The sequence below is a fragment of the Lissotriton vulgaris genome, chromosome 1_1 (assembly GCF_964263255.1).
Source record: "Lissotriton vulgaris chromosome 1_1, aLisVul1.2, whole genome shotgun sequence".
NCBI classification, from domain to species: domain Eukaryota; kingdom Metazoa; phylum Chordata; class Amphibia; order Caudata; family Salamandridae; genus Lissotriton; species Lissotriton vulgaris.
The window spans coordinates 116,724,952-116,745,513 of NC_141685.1; the positions used below are offsets into that span (position 1 = coordinate 116,724,952).

The 20,562-nt window shown below is 42.7% G+C and overlaps 1 protein-coding gene across 1 annotated transcript; it reads right to left on the reverse strand.

The window, feature by feature from the left end:
* Nucleotides 1-6,074: 6,074 nt before the first annotated feature.
* On the reverse strand, nucleotides 6,075-9,094 carry LOC147737683 (uncharacterized). Its single transcript, XM_086942166.1, has one exon. It carries the CDS (start codon nucleotides 9,077-9,079, stop codon nucleotides 7,520-7,522), a length of 1,560 nt encoding a protein of 519 aa, XP_086798292.1. The 5' UTR covers nucleotides 9,080-9,094; the 3' UTR covers nucleotides 6,075-7,519.
* Between the last annotated feature and the right edge of the window lie 11,468 nt (nucleotides 9,095-20,562).

Consider the following 20,562-nt stretch of genomic DNA (forward strand, 5'->3'; position numbering starts at 1 on the left):
GAAATCCGCAACATTCTATTGGGAATAACTTTGGCGCCGGTGGACGAATCTTCGCGAATTTCTCAAAGTAGGTGGCCCGCTCCGCTCTGCTCCTTCCCTGAAAATGTGGGGGGGGATTCATCAAGCGGGGGCCGAGATAAAAGGGGGGTCCCAAAACGTGTTTTCTCCATGTTAATTTCCATAGGGCGGTCGAACTCACTTTTAGCCCGAACGGCTGAATGGATTTCCACCAAACTTGGCAAAATTGTAGGGACTGGTAGCCCGATGTGCCTTTGCTATGTCTCAAGATATATGCTCCAGTCTTTTTTTACGAAAATTAACTTTGAAAAAATATATATTGGGCTACATTGGGCTATATATGTTAGAGCCCAAATGTAGCCCAATGTAGCCCAAAGATGGCCACCAGAGACAAAAAAAAAACAAATGTAGCCCAAATATCAGCCATATGTAGCCCAACTATAGCCCAATGACAGAATGTCCCAGAGTGTTCTAAAGAACAACTAGAGCGCTAACAGTCTTACTTATATAGTGAGACTTATAGTTAGGAATTAGCATTTAAAAAACCTTTGAAATTCACTGGGGAGAAGTGTGGCTCACCGGTTAGAGGAGGCAGACCCAGAAGCAGAGGTGGGCCCGGGACCAGGGTTCAATTCCCGATGAGGCAGGGTTTGGAGCCCAAATGTCCACGGACCTGATAATTCTCGCTTCGGTGCCTACTTGAATCAGGGGTTCACGCTCTGCAACTCTGGGCAATAGCTTGCTCAATCTCCACTACGGCCCCGCGGCGGGATGCCTGCCTTTCACCTTGGGGGTGCCCAGCTGGGCTATCCCACAGGGAAATACCAGGACGGGTTCCCAAAGCAAGCGCCGAGATACCCTTTGTGGTGATATGTGCGCTATATAAGAAACTACATTACTACATTACATTACATTACTGAAAAAACCATAGGTTTCACACCAGTTATAGTTAGGAATTAGCATTTAAAAAACTTTTGAAATTCACTGAAAAAACCATAGGTTTCACACCAGTTATAGTTAGGAATTAGCATTTAAAAAACCTATTAAATTCACTGAAAAAACCATAGGTTTCACACCAGTTATAGTTACCTGGAAATTTTTCTGACATAAAACCATTGAAATTCCCACGTTATAGTTAGTTGGACTCACTATAACTTGCGCGCCTGCAATGCACTGCTGATGACGTCACATATTACATCACTCATGACATGGTCAGTGACATCACTCATGACATTACTGATGACACCATCCTTGTGAGAAAGTGACAGATATCCTTTCAGTGTAATGTAACCCTTGAAACACATATTCAAAAATAGAAACTAACATTTTCAAAAAAATGGAGATACCCATACCAGTTACAACAACCAATTCAGTAATTCCACCATCTATATACACATCCACTCATTCGCCAACAGTTCTATTTAGTCACTCATACATATACTCACTCCTCATATGTAGTGATACACCTATACATCCTGTTACACACCGACAGTCATCCAAAAGTTACTCACACATGCAAATAAACTATTGAACATCCATTTATTTGCATATACAACTATACACACACTACCACCTTACTTTTAAGGAAACTTACACATACTTACTCACTTAAACAATCACTTATAGAAACACATACTTATTTAAACAGGAACTCTTACAATCTCTCACTCTCTCATATACTCACTTATATACATCAATACTCACATATACTAGATTAAAACATATCTTGTTACTGATAAAGACACTAGTGAGACAGTCATTCACTCACTAACACACACATATACACACTCATCCACCCATACAGTCCTGCACATATGCTGTCTTCAAAACACATACAAACCGTGAGTCAGTCACCAACCCATGCAGCCACTTATACACAAAGTGAAACACTGATACATATATTACAATATTTAAAAGTTACTCGCTAATATATGTATTCACTAAGATACACTTAATAAGGCAGTTAACCAATCAATTCTTTAAAAAAAGAACATCCATTTACACACTTATTTAACCATTTATTCTTCCATCGTCCTTTACAAATACATATATAAAACATATTTATTTTTTAGAAAGAGACACATTCACTGGATGGTGTCATCAGTGATGTCATGAGTGATGTCACTGACCATGTCATGAGTGATGTAATATGTGACGTCATCAGCAGTGCATTGCAGGCGCGCAAGTTATAGTGAGTCCAACTAACTATAACGTGGGAATTTCAATGGTTTTATGCCAGTAAAATTTCCAGGTAACTATAACTGGTGTGAAACCTATGGTTTTTTCAGTGAATTTAATAGGTTTTTTAAATGCTAATTCCTAACTATAACTGGTGTGAAACCTATGGTTTTTTCAGTGAATTTCTTAGTTTTTTTTTTAAATGCTAATTCCTAACTATAACTGGTGTGAAACCTATGGTTTTTTCAGTGAATATATAGATATATATATTATATGTAAATTGAAAAATTGGTGTCTGCTGTGAAGAGTGCTGAAAATAACATGTCACACAAATAGATATATTTTATGAAATACAGATGCCACATTCACAACCACGTGGTGCTCTGATTCCAAAGTCGAAGATAAAAAATAATTAACTACTAAAACGCTTTGTGAATCAACAAACCTGAAGAGTGTTATTTTCAGCTTCGTTATAACTTAAAGAGTTTTTAAAGGGTACTGATTTAAAGAAGGCAGGGCACAAGGATATGGGTTCCTTTCTCAAAATAGCAAATTGTTGTGTGCCACAAACCCATACAATAACGGGGGGAGGAATTTCCGAAGTACAGGCTTAGTAACATTTTCACAGAATGTTTCAAAAAATGACAGGCCAGTAGGCAAGTTTCATGTTCTATGACAGTCCACACCACACTGGATGATGAAAAGATATTTTGAATCGGCACGGGTTTGTTTACAAAAATGTAAATAAACTGATGCCCTGGTCTGGTTTCAGGGACCGAGGAATGCTGACAGACTCCTACAGGTAAGCAATAGATTAGCAAATCATGGTGGGACCCACGAAACCTGCACCTGCTACACCGAAGACAAGATTCCCATCACTCCTCCCCCCAACCCACCCAGCGCAGTTGGATCCGGACTATTTTGTTACAGCCAGAATTGACAAGTCTCTCATTATTAGCATGTATATGCCTTGGTAGATTAAACTAATGTATACACTACTAAATACAATAATACATCTGTAACCATAAAAAGGATATTTAAAATCAAATAGCAGCCCTTCCGTTCATTTGATGTCAACAGGTTCCATATTTCAGAATACAGGTTCAGCCACCTACAAAAGCTTTCAAATACAAAAGGCAACACTTCCGCTGATTACATGACAATATACGGGACAATGGGCGTATGCCTGGGGCAGGGAAGAGTCAGCATAATGTGGGTTACTGTCCCCTGCCCTCCGAACTCACAATCACAGAAATCAGTCCTACGGCGGCAGCTAGCAGCAAACTTGGCCAGGAGCACTCTGGTAGGGAGTATGCCCAAGCAAAAAAGCAGCCAGCAGTCGGAACCGAAAAGAGCCTGGACCCTAGCAAACCAGGAACAGGTACAGTAGTTTTATCTCTGCAGTGGAAGGGGCTATCTTCCAAAACCCACGGGTTCAAATCTAGTCGGGTGGTGCGGACCCTGCAGTGTTTTTGCTATTTCGGTTTCATCCCAGAGTATATATTCCAATTGCACATCAGGCGCGTGACATCCTCTGCAGTGACACTGTACTAGCATGATGTAAAATCTAAAACGCATTTTTAAGTCCTATAACGCACGAGAGAATCTCTCACTTTGAGCGACGGACAGAAGCTCCCACCCAGCACGGCCGGAGTGGAGAAGCTCACACGAGTCAGCCCAAGCCGGGCCTCCGCCTCCCTCCAGCGCAGCAGCTATCTGAACCCATCAAACCTCGTACACTCACAGCAGCTTAATAAACACAGACAGGCAGTAAAAGCCACCATCTTGGCTGCCAGCAGCTGCCATCAAGACAGAACTGTTTGTTTAACCCGGCTGGGACCCCCAAGAGCTCTGACAGCCCGCTTTAGATCAGAGCCACTGCACTCCCTGCACTGCAGCGCAGAACCAGGTCACTGGACGTCCGTGCTTCTGCACCGACCCTCCACACACTGTCCACATCACAGACATCTTAAACAAGCAGCAGTGAAAGCGATCGCTTTCCCGATTGCTATTGTAAAAAAAAAAAGCGAAGCATATGTCTTCAATTATCTCGGCTGTGTTTGGCAGTGATAATTGAAGATATATGGCCTTTGGTGCGCGTAACAGACACCAATAGGCCATGGGCAGAGCTACGTGACCGCCCATGGCCTATTGCGTGTTCTGTTTTAAAAATACACGCATACAAAGGCCAATGAAAATGAACCTAGGAAATAACACACAGGAGCTCATTTGAATTTCCAGGTCCATTTTCAAAACCCCTGAGAAAAGGACTCTGGCTGCGTGACACTGCTGTGCAGTGTACGCTAGGCCGAAACCTAAAAAGGACTTAGACTAGCCTAGCCCTTTTCCATGTCACCCTACCCCACCCCACAGCGCTGCCACCAACCCCACCACAAAAGCCTTGAAAACCACAGCCCCTTTCCCCAAAACACTGCCATCATCTGTTCCCACAAACCACTGGCCCTTTCTGCTTGCCCTAAAGCTACTCCCCCAACACTGCAACCTATCCTCAAAACACTACATGGCTACACTGAGATCTCCTTTAGTGAGATCTCCTTCCTGAGTAAAACGTTTCTGGCTTTCCCCTACTGTATAAGGCTTTAGTCCAGTGTAAATTATCTCATGTGAAGTAACATAGTATTCGAGACTAAACCTTATCTGACATTCAGAACACACATAAGGCTTTTTCCCCCCGTGTGAGTTCGCTCATGTCATGTGAGAAGTAATTTGTAACCAAAACTTTGCTTGCATTTCGAGCACTCATAAGGTTTTTCCCCAGAGTGGGATCTCTCATGAAGCATAACACTGTCTTTCAGATTCAAGCTTTTATGGCATAAGGATTTTCTCCAGTGTGGAGTTTCGCATGGTGAGATAGCATTTTCCTCTGCAGCTTTTCTGGCATTCAGAGCACTCATAAGGTTTTTCATCAGTATGGAGCCGCTTATGGTTAGTGAGGCTGTGCCAATTAAATAGGAATTTCTGGCATTCACAACAGAAATTGAACATGAACAAAAACTAAACAAGGCAATAAAATCATTACAAATGGTGAAGCGTCCTGTGAGGAAGGAAATGCGTATCAGTTTGATACAATCGGCAATACGGGATGGGGGGGGGAAGCAAGGGGAATTGCAAGCCAGGAAACATTATAGCTGAAACATTAGTAGGAATGTCGGTTCAGGGGGAAGGTGGAGTATCCGAGACGTCTGTGAAGGGAGGTGTACATATTTCACCACGATAGGAGTTCCACTGGCCCCAGACTTTCCCCCATTTTTTGGGTCTGCCACGCGCCACATATACTGTCTTCTCTCTAAACATGCACCAGTCCATATTCACCTTCCATGCCAAGATCGTGGGCGGTCTCTGAGATCAGAATGTAAATGTAAGAGGAGCACTCAGAATATAATTATAAGAGCATCTATAAACTACCTAATCTAAGGGTGCAGCACTACTGAAATGTGTTGGCTAGCACAAGAAATTAAGTGACAACTAAGTAGGAGAAAACCTACTTGTAGTGCGCACTGTTCCTACTGGAAAAATTCTTTTTCCAACAATTTGAGAAAAACTACTGTTCAGATTAATCAATACTCAATGAATACTATATAGTTTCTCGTTCTATTATTTAATTCATAGAACTTTTATGCAACATGTATACATTAATACATTCTACTCATGTATATTAACGTTTATCTATTGGTTCTGAAGAACAATAAATCTCTGTTTACATGAAAATAAGACTTTGTATACAACGTATATTGTCTTTACATGTCTCTGGGCATTTCAAATACATTGATCATGGGTGATACACGGAATGATATAAGTTGATAATCTTGAAAATCGAAGCCCAATGCATTTCGGGACCCGGAGGTACCCTTCCGCTGGGGCGAAATCCTAAAACATACAGAAGAACTAATCAGTACAAAGTGGAAAAATATTTACAGCTTTATAAGAGATATTTAGGACGTGAAAGACACTAAAGGGGAAACAATGATATATGGTGGTATTAAACATTGTATATTGGAAATAAAGTTGAAAACTGAATATGTATTCTAGCAAGCTTAATCTACATAACCAGGTATAAATCATAAAACACATCACATCATATGTTGATCACATCGAACCTTCTGAAGGGTATTGCGCTCATATTACAAATACACCATGCAAGTAAACAGATATAAGCCTAATATGTCGTGGACATGATGTCGGACCCAGTTTAAATGCGTTCAGTGCACATAAAATTCTCATCATTCAAACTCTGAGAAAACTCAATCTCATGAGGAAACCATATTATAACATGCTTATGTGATGCAAATGTTAATATAAACCCTAAAAGAATATACAGCATCAAGAATATCATCATTAAAATGCACAGGAAGCATCGTGATATACTAATTAATGTAATACTTTGTGTATGATCACAATTTCATGTATGCATCTGTAGACTGGATGAGTGTGGAAAATGGTATGCTACTACTGGGTTAACTTAACTCCCGATAAAAAACCTGTAGGAGAGTGAAAAACAGAACATTTTATTTAGGCATATTGCTCTACGTCTGACTACCAAACACGTAAAGGGAGATGAATATGTACCTGTGGCATACAGAAATGCTTAGAACCTGTTGTTGTGGTGTTCTCCGATTGTGCATTAGAGGCATTTACAGTGGAAGTGGTAGGAATTGCTGGTGATTTTGCTATGGGTTGTCGCGATGCAGAGATGTCTTGGTCTGTAGTTATACTTTCTTCACTTGAAGTCATTTTTTTGTGGGAAAACAAGTCTCCTAGCATATATCTCTACCCACGTGTAGACCTAGTTTAATTTATAATCTATAGTATCGCGTCGATACTTCCTGATCTTGCCTTCCTGTAATTCACGATTATATCGATCCGATTTTGCATTAAGTTCTTCTAGGGTGGTATCCCAAATAGTCGGATCAATTGCAGATGATAAGTCTCTTTTGAGGTTAAAAATTTCCTCACCCAAGTCCTTGATGGTACGTGACAGTTCGGTCTCATGGATCCCCACAACTGTGCAATATCTCTCTTGGCAATCATATTCCCGAGGGTCACCCACGGAGTCTGCGCCACATCATAATCAGTCGGCTTCCAAACATTCAACAAACAACGCCTAGCTTCAGGCAACAACGCATCACCCGTGACCTCCTTCATCACAGCATGCACTCGACTCCAGAACCGCACAACCGCCGGGCACTCCCAGAGTATATGGAGGAAAGTGCCCGTTAGGCCGCATCCAAGCTTACACAACCCATCCAAAGAGTATCCCATACGAATCAGGCGAGGACCAGTCACATAAATCCGGTGGAGGACTTTAAGCTGTACGAGCCGGAGACAGCACTGAATAATTTTGATGGTGTATTTTCTTATGGCGCTTGTAACCATCTCTACCTCTGAAACTTTTCTGGCATTCAGAGCACTGATAAGGATTTTCCCCAGTGTGGGTTCTTATATGCTGAGTGAGTCTATTTCTTTTACTGTAACATTTGTGGCATTCAGAACACTGATAAGGTTTTTCCCCAGTGTGGGTTCTTATATGATGAATGAGACGGCTTTTGTCACTGAAACATTTCTGGCATTCAGAGCACTGATAAGGTTTTTCCCCAGTGTGGGTTCTTATATGATGAATGAGACTGTATTTTAGACTGAAACATTTGTGACATTCAGAGCACTGATAAGGTTTTTCCCCAGTGTGGGTTCTTATATGATGAATGAGACTGTTTTTTTGACTGAAACAATTGTCGCATTCAGAGCACTGATAACGTTTTACCCTAGTGTGGAATCTGACATGTGCAGTTAGAAGTGATTTAAGTTTGAACTCTTTTGGGCATTCAGAGCACTGATAAGGTTTTTCCCCAGTGTGGGTTATTGTATGTTGAGAAAGACTTCTTTTGTCTCTGAAACATTTCTGGCATTCAGTGCACTGATAACGGTTTTCCCCAGTGTGGATCTTTATATGATGTGTGAGACTCCTTTTTTCACTGAAACATTTGTGGCATTCAGTGCACTGATAACGGTTTTCCCCAGTGTGAATCTTTATATGATGTGTGAGACTCCTTTTTTCACTGAAACATTTGTGGCATTCAGTGCACTGATAACGGTTTTCCCCAGTGTGGATCTTTATATGATGTGTGAGAATCCTTTTTGTACTGAAACATTTGTGGCATTCAGAGCACTGATAAGGTTTTTCCCCAGTGTGGAATCTCAAATGTTCAGTTAGAAGTGATTTACAATTGAAATGTTTTGGGCATTCAGAGCACTGATAAGGGTTTTCCCCAGAGTGGATTCTTCTATGCAGAGTGAGATTGTGTTTGTAAATGAAAGATTTCTGGCATTCAGAGCACTGGTAAGGTTTATCCTCAGTGTGGGCTCTTCTATGCTGAGTGAGAATGTTTTTTTGACTGAAACATTTCTGGCATTCAGAGCACTGGTAAGGTTTTTTGCCAGAGTGGGTTATTACATGTCGAGAAAGACTTGGTTTGTTCCAAAACCTTTTCTGGCATTCAGAGCACTGATAAGGTTTTTCCCCAGTGTGGATTCTCATGTGAATAGTGAGATAAGATTTGCGGCTGAAACTTTTTTGGCATTCAGCGCACTGGTAAAGTTTTTCCACAGAGTGGGTTAATGCATGTCGATATAGACTCGCTTTGATACTAAACTTTTTCTGGCATTCAGAGCACTGATAAGGTTTTTCCCCTGTGTGGATTCTCATATGCTCAGTGAGATAAGATTTACGCCTGAAACTTTTATGGCATACTTTGCACGGAGAGTGATTTCCCCCAGTGTGGATTCTCATATGCTCAGTGAGATAAGATTTACGCCTGAAACTTTTTTGGCATACATTGCACTGAGAATGGTTTCCCCCAGTGTGCATTCTGTCAAATTCTGTGAGATAAGATTTATAGCTGTATCTTTTTTGGCACAAGTAACTTTTTTCCCTAATTTCAGTTATTTTGCCTTGATTGAGGCGGGTTTGAACACTGAATTTGTTCTAACAGTCCGTGTTTTCAGAAGGTGTATTCCTAGGGTTAATATCTCTATGTTTAGTTTTCTCTTACTATTATGCCACGGTAAGAGTGAACCTGATTTTAGAGTCGGGCTTGTTTAGATATTGTTCAGCATTTATCTCTAAAAGAAATCGCGTGTAATCTTCTTAACACTTGAATTGAGCAAAATATGTCTGGAAGCAGTCCTGTAACACCTGTTGAAATTGTTCTAGTAGATAATAGTCTTTAGGTAATAGCCTCTCCGGCAGTAAATTATTTTGTGACCGATGTTTCTCTCCAATCTATTTGTATAGGTTCTTAGCAATGCAGTAATGAGGTGTTGGTCTGATATTTAATGATTAAACTGATAAGTACCTTTTTGCACTGACGTAAAGGTAGTAACTGAGGGTGTTAGAACATGCACAGTACTATTGTGGATCACCAGACGCAGAACATCAGTTCCTTTTATCCTTTCTATGTTTGGTGTAAGGTTAAGGTTTGTAGTTCTGAAGACGAGGATTTATTTACATTACCTATAGCGCAACGGTGCTCATCTAATCCATTTTTATAATTAACAGTTTTACATATCACTCATGCACAGCAGATAATGTTGAGGCGATTTACATAGAATTACAGAACAGTACACAATAAAAAGGAAACAATCTGAGATGGTCATGAACACAATAAAGTGGTGAATTTTTAAGGTTTTCGCAAGAGTGAGCAGAGTGGGCCGTGGTGTTCTATCCAGAGGCAGATAGTCTCAAACTTGTGTAACTGGTTAACAATGGTTGTTGAACAAAGGTGATTTTTCAATCTTTTGCTTGTCAATGTGTCAGCTTCAGAGTCTTCTTTCAGCATCTTTTCTTTGATGGTATGCAGAAGATACCTTTTGTTATAACTTTCTTTTATGCAGTGTGTGCGTCCTCTCTAGAATTACATGATGCTTTAGATGAACGTTATTCTGCCATGCTGAGGCAATTTGTCTTTCTGATAATATTTCAGATGAGGATGCTGAAGTGGTCTTTCAACATTATTTCTGATGCTGTGTGCACAGATATGGTTTTGCTCTGGGTTAATGAAATGCAAAATTAGAGACTTCACTTACAGGTATAGTACTTTCCTCGCCACACCTAGATTTTTGGAAATTATTTAAACGTAGAATGCTGGATGTCCTTCAATGTTTCAAAATAATCCTTCTTATGGCACTGACATTCAGTTGCTTATTGCTAAATCTTGCTTTCTTCGTCCGTAATTTCAATCCCCTATAGTATTAAAATGAAATAGTTAATACATGTACATTTCCAAAAATATAATTTACAAGCCAAATTAATGCAGAATTTGGAAAATGTTGAGCTGTTTTTCCAGACAGAGCAAAGTGTAGAATGGTAGCATGAGAGTACTTGGATGTAGGAGGGAGGATTTGTAGAATTTTCAACATTTTATTAAGCTCACAAAGGATACATGTACCCTATGAAGTTGTAACATAGAACCCCAAAGGCAGATATTAAAGTCATATGGACTGGCACCAAACAGCTAATATAAAAATATATACTATTAATTAATTTGTAATACAGATTTCTGGGACTGGAATGACTCCCCCACGGACAACAGGCATTTTCCCCTGCCCTGAGTTACCACCTACTTGTATCTGGTATCCTGACTTTTGAGTTTTGGCCTCAGCCTCAAGCAAACCTATTATGGGCCGCGAGGACTATGCCTAGACCAATCCCTCAAATATGGTCCAGAGTATATGAATCAATAGCAATGAAATGAAGCCGTACTTTCATGTGTTCATTTTATTCCACCTGATTATCAGTTGTTAGGTTTTTATGCACCTGTATTCACTGGGTGCAGAAAACCAGGGCACCATTTTTTTCCAGACAGCAAAATTAGACTGCAAAGACGCATAAGACTCTGGGTGCAGCAGAAGCAGCTAAGACTTATGCTGTGTTTTTTTACTAACTGGGAGAAACACACAATTCTTCCCTCTGTTGGTGTTCACAGTCGTTGTCGGCCTGTGATTCGACATTGAGTGCAAAGCGTACCGAGTATTGCTGAGGGGCCGAGCCGAGGGGGAGTTGATGAGCAAGCGGAGCGGAGCCTGGGACGACTGCCCGCATTTGTTTTGTGACCGGTTCCTGCTCCCGAAGGTTTCTCCAGCTTCATTCGCGTCCTGTTATGCGGGCGCTTTAAGTTCTATGGATCTGCTGTGGGGGCAGGAACGGCCGCTGCCGGTACCGCGGTGCTAAGGCGCTGCTAGTGCTGCTGGTGCGGCGGCCGCTGCAGAGGTCAAAGGAGCCTTGGCCTGCGGTGCTGCTGGTGCGGTGGCTGCAGAAGGGCACAGAGGAGAATAGAGGAGCACAGAGGAGCCTTGGCCTGCCGCCTGATTTTACGTATTTACTAAGCATTGAGCAGAGCAGACAGAGCTAAGCCAAGGAGTGGAGGGAAGTGCCCACATCTGCCGTCTGTAGTGGGACTAGCTCTGGATTCCGCTCTTGCTCCTGAACGATTGCCAGCATTCTTCCTTGTACTCTTGTCAGAGATGAATAGCAACGAACAAGCATGAACAGTGAGTGGTGAGTAACAAGTGGCAAGAGGTGTGTGGCGTGTGACGAGTAGCTAAGATTGATCGGTCCCTAAGTCGCTAAGCCATTGGAGTCTGTAATAAGTCTGTAATACAAAATCTGAGAAATTATGGAAAGGGAAAAGTGACAATAGACTTAGACCCTCTTGAAGCACTCCTCGGCCCCTGAATTACTCTGCATACCTAGACTACAGCCCTACCCGGTGCCCGGATGTTAATCAATCGGTTAATTAATTAACTAATTAAGTAACCAGCAGTACCAGCGGATTCTGTACGGAGGTGTGCTTTGTGGGTGTTTTCCCTTGGAGGTGTTTGGTGGTGTTTTTGTCCTATCAAAGCACCCTTTGGTCTTGTCACTGGCCTGTTTGATTCTCTGAAAGGAGCAAGACTTCTTCTCCTTAGAGGGTGTATTATGAGCTCAGGAAAGGAGCGGCCACCTTTCCCTCCTATCAAAAGGAAAAGAGAAATACAACAAACACCAATATTAGATACGTTTAAATTAAAACAGGCAGTTGACATATAGTCCTTTAAATCATCTAAGGTTTATACATTTGAGAAACTGGGAAAGTCGCTGTCAAAGTTTGATTTTATGAAAGATCCAACTGATGCTATGCTAACATTGCTAACTAACCCATGTGATCTTCAAACTCCAATTAAACCACTGAGTAGAACAAATATTATATCCCCTAAGCAAGGAGTAAGTGAACCAGGCCACCCTGAGTCTAAAGCTGAAGTCGAACAAATGTCAAATCAAACTAAGGACCAAGTCAACCATTGGGGTCAAATAACGGACCTAGAGATGTTAACTATTCCACTTACTGGTCGTTCACAACAAAAGGACCCAAAATGCACAAATCTAACAATGGGAGATACTCAGCAATTACTACCAACTTAGGCAGCCAATGACAATAGAAGTGCAAGTAAAAATCAGAAAAGCTAACGGTATAGGGGAACCATCTAATTTGGGCCGAATAAATCAACCAGACCAAGAAGCTCCAAATGAACTAGATGGTAAGGTGAAAATCATAAGGGAAGCCAATACCCCACTGAAATCGGATCTTACTCTGTCTAAAATGAATTCAGTTCAAAAACAGGACCAGTCGAAATGTAATCAAAATAACGGATCTCAAATTAATAAGGATGAATACACCAGCAACCCAAAAACTCTGCAGCGTTGGAGTACTACGTATGAAAAAGACATTTTGAATAGTAGTCCACAATTCATTAATTCTTGTGACAAGGGACATGATTTTCAAGGACCACAAAAAGAGAAGTTTAAGGACCTATCATTCATAAATGGGCAACATTATAACCCAGGTACTCAGGTACCAGGAAGTGGGAACGCAGCAGCAATTTGGTATTTATTCTTCAAAACCTCGCAATTAACTCTGGAAGCTTTAACATATCAGTCCAACAAAAAGGAGGTCCAAATAGATCTCTTGAGCGCTACGGCATCCTCTGTTGCTGGAACTGAGCAGAAGATAACAACACAAAATAATCTAATAGTAAGGGCACAATCTCAACCAATATCTACGTATGCAGAGTGTAGTTGTGACCCACTAATTAAACTGGCTACCATTCCGGATATTTAAAAAACAATAATTGACGATGTAAAAGTGAATTTTCCTAATGTGGGAATTCAACCCATCAAGACCGACTCCCCCTCTAAAGATACAATAAAATGTAAAGACAATACTGTTGTTGTTAAAGAAAAAATAGATGATAAAACAAAAGATCAAGAAGTGATAAACATATGCTCGACACAATCAACAATGACAGACGCAGCTCCGGAAGTTCATCTATCAAAAAGACAGAGGAAAAAACAACAGAAAGCAAGAAATAAAGCTTCTAAAAGTTTTTAAAACAACAAATGCATCAAATATAGTGAGATTGAACACTGGAAACAACCTCTCCAACAAAACCCTTTTACCCTCTATTTAATAAGGATCTATCGGAGGTACAAGCAGCTATGAAAAATAAATGCCTAAACAAGCAAGCTGATAGTATAAAAATTATAGAGAATGGGAACATTCAGTCCTTAGAAAAGCTGCAAGTGGAGGAATGTAATAAACAGGTGGAGAATAAGCCATCACAATTGGAAACAAATAGAGCAAAGAGTGAGAGTATCAGAGGGGATGAAACGAATAGAGATTTGTTAAAAACCTGGAAGGATATTAAATTACCACAAGATCTGGGAATCGAAACGAAGCAGTTACATAAACATTGACAATTATGGTCTCAAACTGTTAGTAATCATAATGGAAGGTTAATTGAGCATGCTGAAGGTGAAAATAGCCTGCAACAAATTAAATTAAATAACCCAGATCAAAAAGGAGTGGTGCAGGTAATTTTTGCGATGGAATATAAATCTAGGGGTAATAATGATATCTTGACTCGTGGAAAACATATTAAAATTGTGTAATGCAGTACCCTCATTAAAGGAAATTAAATGTACCGACATAGAATCAATTGAATTCCTCACAATCAAGAATAATCGTGAATCGACATTAGTAATTTGGACATCTTCTACTGCCGCCAGCCTTATTATGCAAGAACATAATCGCTTTCAGGACTGGGGAATAAAAATAACAACTCCACTGCAACGTCCTTTTGTTTCAACAAAATTACAAAATCATAACCATATGAGAACCGAGAATAATAAGAAATACTCAATATTAAAAAAAACATAGGTATGATCAACGGTCATCTTTTAAAATCATTAGAGGAACAAATAGGAGAACTATTATTTGACACTGTCAAATTAGGTTGGCTAACAGCAGCCCTCCATAATGTCAGACAGGATTGACATCTACAATCTGAAGTTCCTTTAAGGGGGCCAACAATTGTGAATGAAAGGGTCAGATTATGTTCGTGGAATATAAATGGGGTTCAAGCAAAGCATGGACTTTTCAAGCAGGGGATCATAGGTCTAGAATAGATTATACCATAGCATCGTTGAATCATTTTCATTTTATTTCTATCAAGGAAATCAACCTGACACTGGCAAATAATGCAAATGTTTGGATTTTACTGCAATAGTATCCTAAACAGACACACTAGTTGAGCTTACCTTGCGCACGATCTGTAGCACACCTCTGGCATACCGCAGGCCCTCATTGAAATAAACCCGAGCCACTTTAAAAACGGCATTAAAAACTCACAAGCAAATATTCCAAGCTTTCTAAAATCATGAAATTTACTTTGTTTAATTCACAAGTTTTATACAGCTCCTGTTACAAAATGCAACAATATTCACTGTCCACGTCCATCAATTTGCCCTTTAAAGCCCACAGCTCTGACACATAGATAGTCCGAAAGAACCGCAATCGAACAACATGGAGGAGGTAACAAAGCAGTTGTAGTGAACAGATTAATGTAATGTTAGGAGTCCCTTTGGGAACGAGCAAACTCTCCTTTAAAAAATTCAAATACAAATTAAATTCCAGTGCTTCAAATCAACTTGTTACAAAGAGAAAACCCACAGTGTTCTGGCAAACTCAAATCTTTCATTTTATGATAAACAGAAAGTACAAACCTGCTTCACTTTAATACAGTCAACATTACACACATTTTTTATTCAAATAGTTTGTTGACTTGAAATTTTAACCAGTGGTTTCAATCTCAAACATGTGTAAGAACCAGAGTTCAACAGAATCATTTTATATTTTTTTTATCATACTCCGATGTGTGTCCAACTTGTTATCAGACTTCATAAATAATGTTTTTGTAAGCTCCTTGGCATGTTTATATTCCATATAAATCCTTGGTTATTGAAGTACCCTAATTTTATGGAAGTTACAACTATGGTGAGTGAAAGGATATCGCTAGTACACTGTGGACACTGATGGAAATCCATGCCCATTTTATTATTTGTTTTTAATATTGTTCACCTCTACCCATTACAACATACGTATAATCTAAAGCTGAAACACATTTTAGAAACTGAAACAGAAATTTGAGGAATAGAAACCAAATAAAATATACATTATATCAAATATTTCAGTTCATGGCGGCTAAGGCTGTGGTGACACTTAAGCCTTTTTTCATAGACCTCAAGGCATTTTCTCGCAGGTGTTATTGTAAATCATCAAGCTTTTCCTCACCATCACTTTCAGAACCCTTTATAGGTAAATTATCATCGTCCATTTCTCCTCTTTCCAACAATGAAGCAGGAGGGCTAGGTGCCCTCTCTGCATTAGAACCCCTTTCTTTCTTGTGCTTCTTGTGTTTCTTGTGCTTTTTAACCTTCTTTTTCTTCCTGCCACCTTCTTGGTCAGAAGTCCTTACAGGAGGCGGACTTGGTGAAGCACTTTGAGCTTTCTTTGCTGGTGGTGCGGGTGACCACGTTGGCGAGGGAGATCGTGATCTGGATGGTGATGGGGGTGGGAGCATCATTTTAGGTGGTGGCTCTGGTGATCCTGAGACGGATCTAGACGAAGACACTCTCCTCACAGGCAGCGGACTAGGAGAAGCTCTTTTAATCTTCTTAGGTTCATGTGTCCATGACACTCTCCTGATGGGCCTAGTGATTGGAGATGGTGATTGCTGTCTTCTTGGGGGTGAAGGAGAAGGTCCTCTGCGAAGAGGGGGAGGAGGAGTTGGAGAGATACGGGGAGGTCTTGACCGAGGGGAAGGCGAATGCCTTTTGTTCTGCAGTGGGGATCGCATTTCACGGTTTGACCTGCTTGGAGGGGATGCTTTTCTATGTTTTGAAGATAACGAAGGAGAGTGTCTCTTTGCCACTAGAGAAATTCTTTGTTTTGGAGGTGGAGATCGAGAAATGCTATTTTTTGGAAGTGGAGATGAAGATAGTCTTCTTTTAAGAAGTGGTGGAGGTGCGGGTGTAACAGTTCTTCTTTTGGGAGGCAGTGAAGGAGTATACCTTCTCTGTATTGGTGGAGAATACCTTCTTGGAGAAGGGGAGCACCTCCGTGGAGGAGGAAATGGTGTCCTGCACCTGAGAGGTGAAGGTGATCAACGTTGTCGTGGAGGAGGTGGAGGTGAAGGAGTTTGCTTCACAAAGCAATTAATTACCAGTCAATCTCAATAATATGCTAATAAGGGTCAGTGGAGGAAAAAAAACAGCATGTTCATTGGTGAAAATGTTGTTTGAAAGCCATCAATTCAAAAAAAAAAATGTAACAGAATCATGAGATTGGTAAAAAAGTTCCCAGTTAATTTAATTTACAGAGTAAAGCTTAAAAAAATAAATACAGGAGTAAGGAGAATGGTCTGGAAGGACAAAATGAAAGAAAAGCAATAGTTGTGGGCAAAAGCTATATATGCTTGCAAAAGGAGTAATTCAAGTGCCGCTTGTGTGGAGGGACGAGAGGACCAGGGGAGTGACAAGAAGCCCTCCGCCAGCCTCGACCCAGAATGTGACGTAGGTGGTCCGCCGACCCATGTGGCGCCGCCAGGGCTGATAGACCTCCGTCGAGGCAGCCGCCTGCGTGGAGGGCCGAGAGGGGAACAAAGGGTCCCCGTCCAGCCTCGACCCAGAGCGGGACGTGGGGGTCTCCTGACACCTGTGGCGCAGCTCAGCCATGGACAAGGCCGTCGCCTGTCTAGAGGGCCGAGTGGGGCTCGGGAATGTGACCCGAGCCCCGCGGACCTCCCGTGACACTACAGGGACTCCCACAGGAGTTTGAGGTGAGGCAGAGGTGCCGTGGTCTGAAGGAGGGACCCCCGAAGGAGCCAAGCCAGTTGGCACTGGGGCGAAGCGGAGGGCCCCGCGCAATGCAAGGGATTCGCCGACGTCCCAGAAGGGGAAGGAGGAGGAGACGCCAACGAGGCCTGCAAAGCCGCTGTATATGTCTCCATCTGGGTTCTCGACGCCCCCCTCACCGGGAAACGGTGGATAGAAGAACGACACGCGGGCCGCATCACCAGCGGAGAGCCCACGCCCCCGGCAGGCCGAACACCAGCCCCCGGGGACAAGCTGCGACACTTATCCACCGGGGAGCGACGCTCGTGCGACATCGGAGAGGGTTGAGGATGCTGATGAGGACGGCCGCTTCTGAAACCGTCTGCGGAGGCTGATCGAGGGGATGAAGCCGATCTTGAGAGATGCTGCCGAGAGTAGTTGCTTCCAGCGCTCCAGCCGCGACTTCTGCTTTAACAGTTGGCACGCCTCACAATCAGTGGTGCTGTGATCTTCCCCTAACTCCACATGCATCCTCAGCCTCCTAAAGCATTTTATTCATTCATTTGTATTTCTTTTTTCCTGTCATGGGGATGACTGCTCAGATATCCTAACAAGTAGGATCTTTTGAATTCTGCATGAACCGATTTACTAATGTTCCTAGTTGAAAATGTCATTTAGAAGTTAAATATATGTTTCTGATGTGAGGTAGGGTGGGTATGTGTGAGAATGCGTGCGACAGAGAGTGTGAGTGTCTGTCTGTCTATGTCTGAGTGTGTGTGAGTACTTGAGCGTGGGGAGCCGGCTCTCACTATACTATACCAAAAAGAGGTATAGTGTGCAGAGAGTCCAGTGGATGACCCAGAGATTTTACAGAGGCTAAAGTAGATAATATTGTCTCTCCTTAAGGATGAATACAGGTACTTGGCCCGTTATAATGCTAAAACACAATTGGCCAATACCCAGAGTAGAATATATGAGCATGGTGATAAGGCGGGGAAGCTGATTGCTTGGTTGGAGAGGGGGGATTGGGCGTCCCGGCTAGTTCTGGTGCTGCGGTCCCCCGGGGCTGACAGGGTCACTGACCCGCAAGAAATTGTGGAGGTCTTCGGCAGATATTATGAGAAGGTCTACGCGGCCGAGTGTCCTTATTCGGAGGCCGAGAAAGCAGATATGATTAGGGATATCCCGATGCCTATTCTTTCAGACGACGACAGGGGATTCCTCGATTCTCCCCTCACCAATGATGAGGTGGCGCAGGCGATCGTGGGGGGTTCGTTCAGGTAAAGCGTCAGGCCCGAATGGGCTTCCTATTGAGCTTTACAAAGTCAATGCGAATAAGCTGGCTCCCTTTGTCAAGGGTATGTTTGTGGAGAGTAGGGGGAGAGGTCGGCTTCCATATGATCAGCGTGTGGCGAATATTATTGACCTCCATAAGGAGGGTAAGCCGAGGACTGAGTGTTCATCCTACAGGCCAATCTCTTTGTTGAATGCCGAACCTAAAATGTTGGCGAAGTTGTTGGCAAACCGCCTGGTTAAGGTGATTACTACACTGGTGCATCCCGACCAATCAGGTTTTATGCCCCGCCGTAACACAGCTCTCAACTTGCGCAGGTTACACGGGGTAATTGGTGGGGCTTCGCAGATACACGAGCCGACAATATTGCTCTCTTTGGATGCCACTGTGGCCTTCGACAGGGTGGAGTGGCCTTATCTGTTTGCTGCCCTTGGTAAGTTGGGGATAGGCCTGGAGTTCATTTCTTGGGTTCGCCTCCTGTATTCTGGTCCACTGGCCCAAGTAGTCATCAATAATCACACGTCGTCAGATTTCGTGTTGGTGAGAGGCACCAGGCAGGGCTGTCCTCTCTCCCTGTTGCTTTTTGCACTGGCGCTTGAGCCGCTAGCGGCCTGGGTTCGTTGGGATAGGTCGATCAGGGGGCTCCGATGGACGCCAGACTGGGAGGACAAGATATCTCTCTATGCAGATGATATTCTTTTGTATTTGTCCTCTCCTCGAGTTTCGCTTTTGGCATTTCTGGATGTCCTGGAGGTTTTCAGTAGGTACTCAGGCTTTTCTATTAATTGGACGAAGTTGGTCCTGTTTGTATTGAGCGGTGATCCCCCGGAGGTCCCCCCGCGCTGTCCGGTTAAGTTGGAGGTCGCGGGTTTTAAATATCTAGGCATTTTTATATCCTTGGACCCCCGTAGCAGGTACTCTTCTAACCTGTTGCCTCCGTTGGTTCGGCTCAGGCGTGATGTGGAACGCTGGAGGTCACTTTCTCTTTCCCTTCTTGGCCGAGCTGTTTTGTTCAAAATGATGGCTCTTCCTCATTTTCTTTATGCACTCCAGAATTCTATGGACCCGGTTCCGTAGTCGTACTTTAAGGAGGTCGAATCTCTCCAGAGACAACTTCTCTGGGAGGGGAGGCCCCGAATTGCATATGCGAAATTGACCCTGCCGTGGTATAATGGCAGGATTGGCCTGCCCAATATCAGGAAGTATTATTGGGCGTCACAGCTGGTGGCGGTTAACCAGGCTGTGTATGGCTCGCCACTAGACCCCGGCTACATTATGGACCGTGGCCAGATTCCTGGAGGGGACTTTACTAGGGCGCTGTATGCTAGGCGGGGACGTTTTCCGACGGTGGGACCAACGGCGGTGGCTGTTGGGGTCTGGCATGAGGCTAACCGCTCCCTTGGGTGGGAGGGGAAGATCACGTTGGCAACACCCCTCTGGAACTCGGAACGTTTGGGCAGCCTATGGAAATCAAAGGGTTTCGATAAATGGGACCTAATTGGGATCTCCTGAGTTGGGGATCTATGGGGAAAGGATGGTATCCTCCCATTTGAGACCCTGCAGGAACGATATCAGATGCACGGGAGCGAGAGGTTTCGCTATCTTCAGATTAGGCATTTACTGCTAGCTAATATCCCCCTTGGCGTGGCGCCTCTGGAGGCCTCCCCGCTGGAGGATCGTGTACTAGATGGTCATCTTCCGACGAAAACGATTTCTCTGATCTACAAAAAACTAATTAACCATGCGGAGGAGCCCTTGGTGGCCCTGAGAGACCAGTGGACGGCGGATGGTTTGCTCCTGGATGATGAGGACTGGAGGGAGGCAGTGGCCTCTCCGAGGGTCGTTGCCA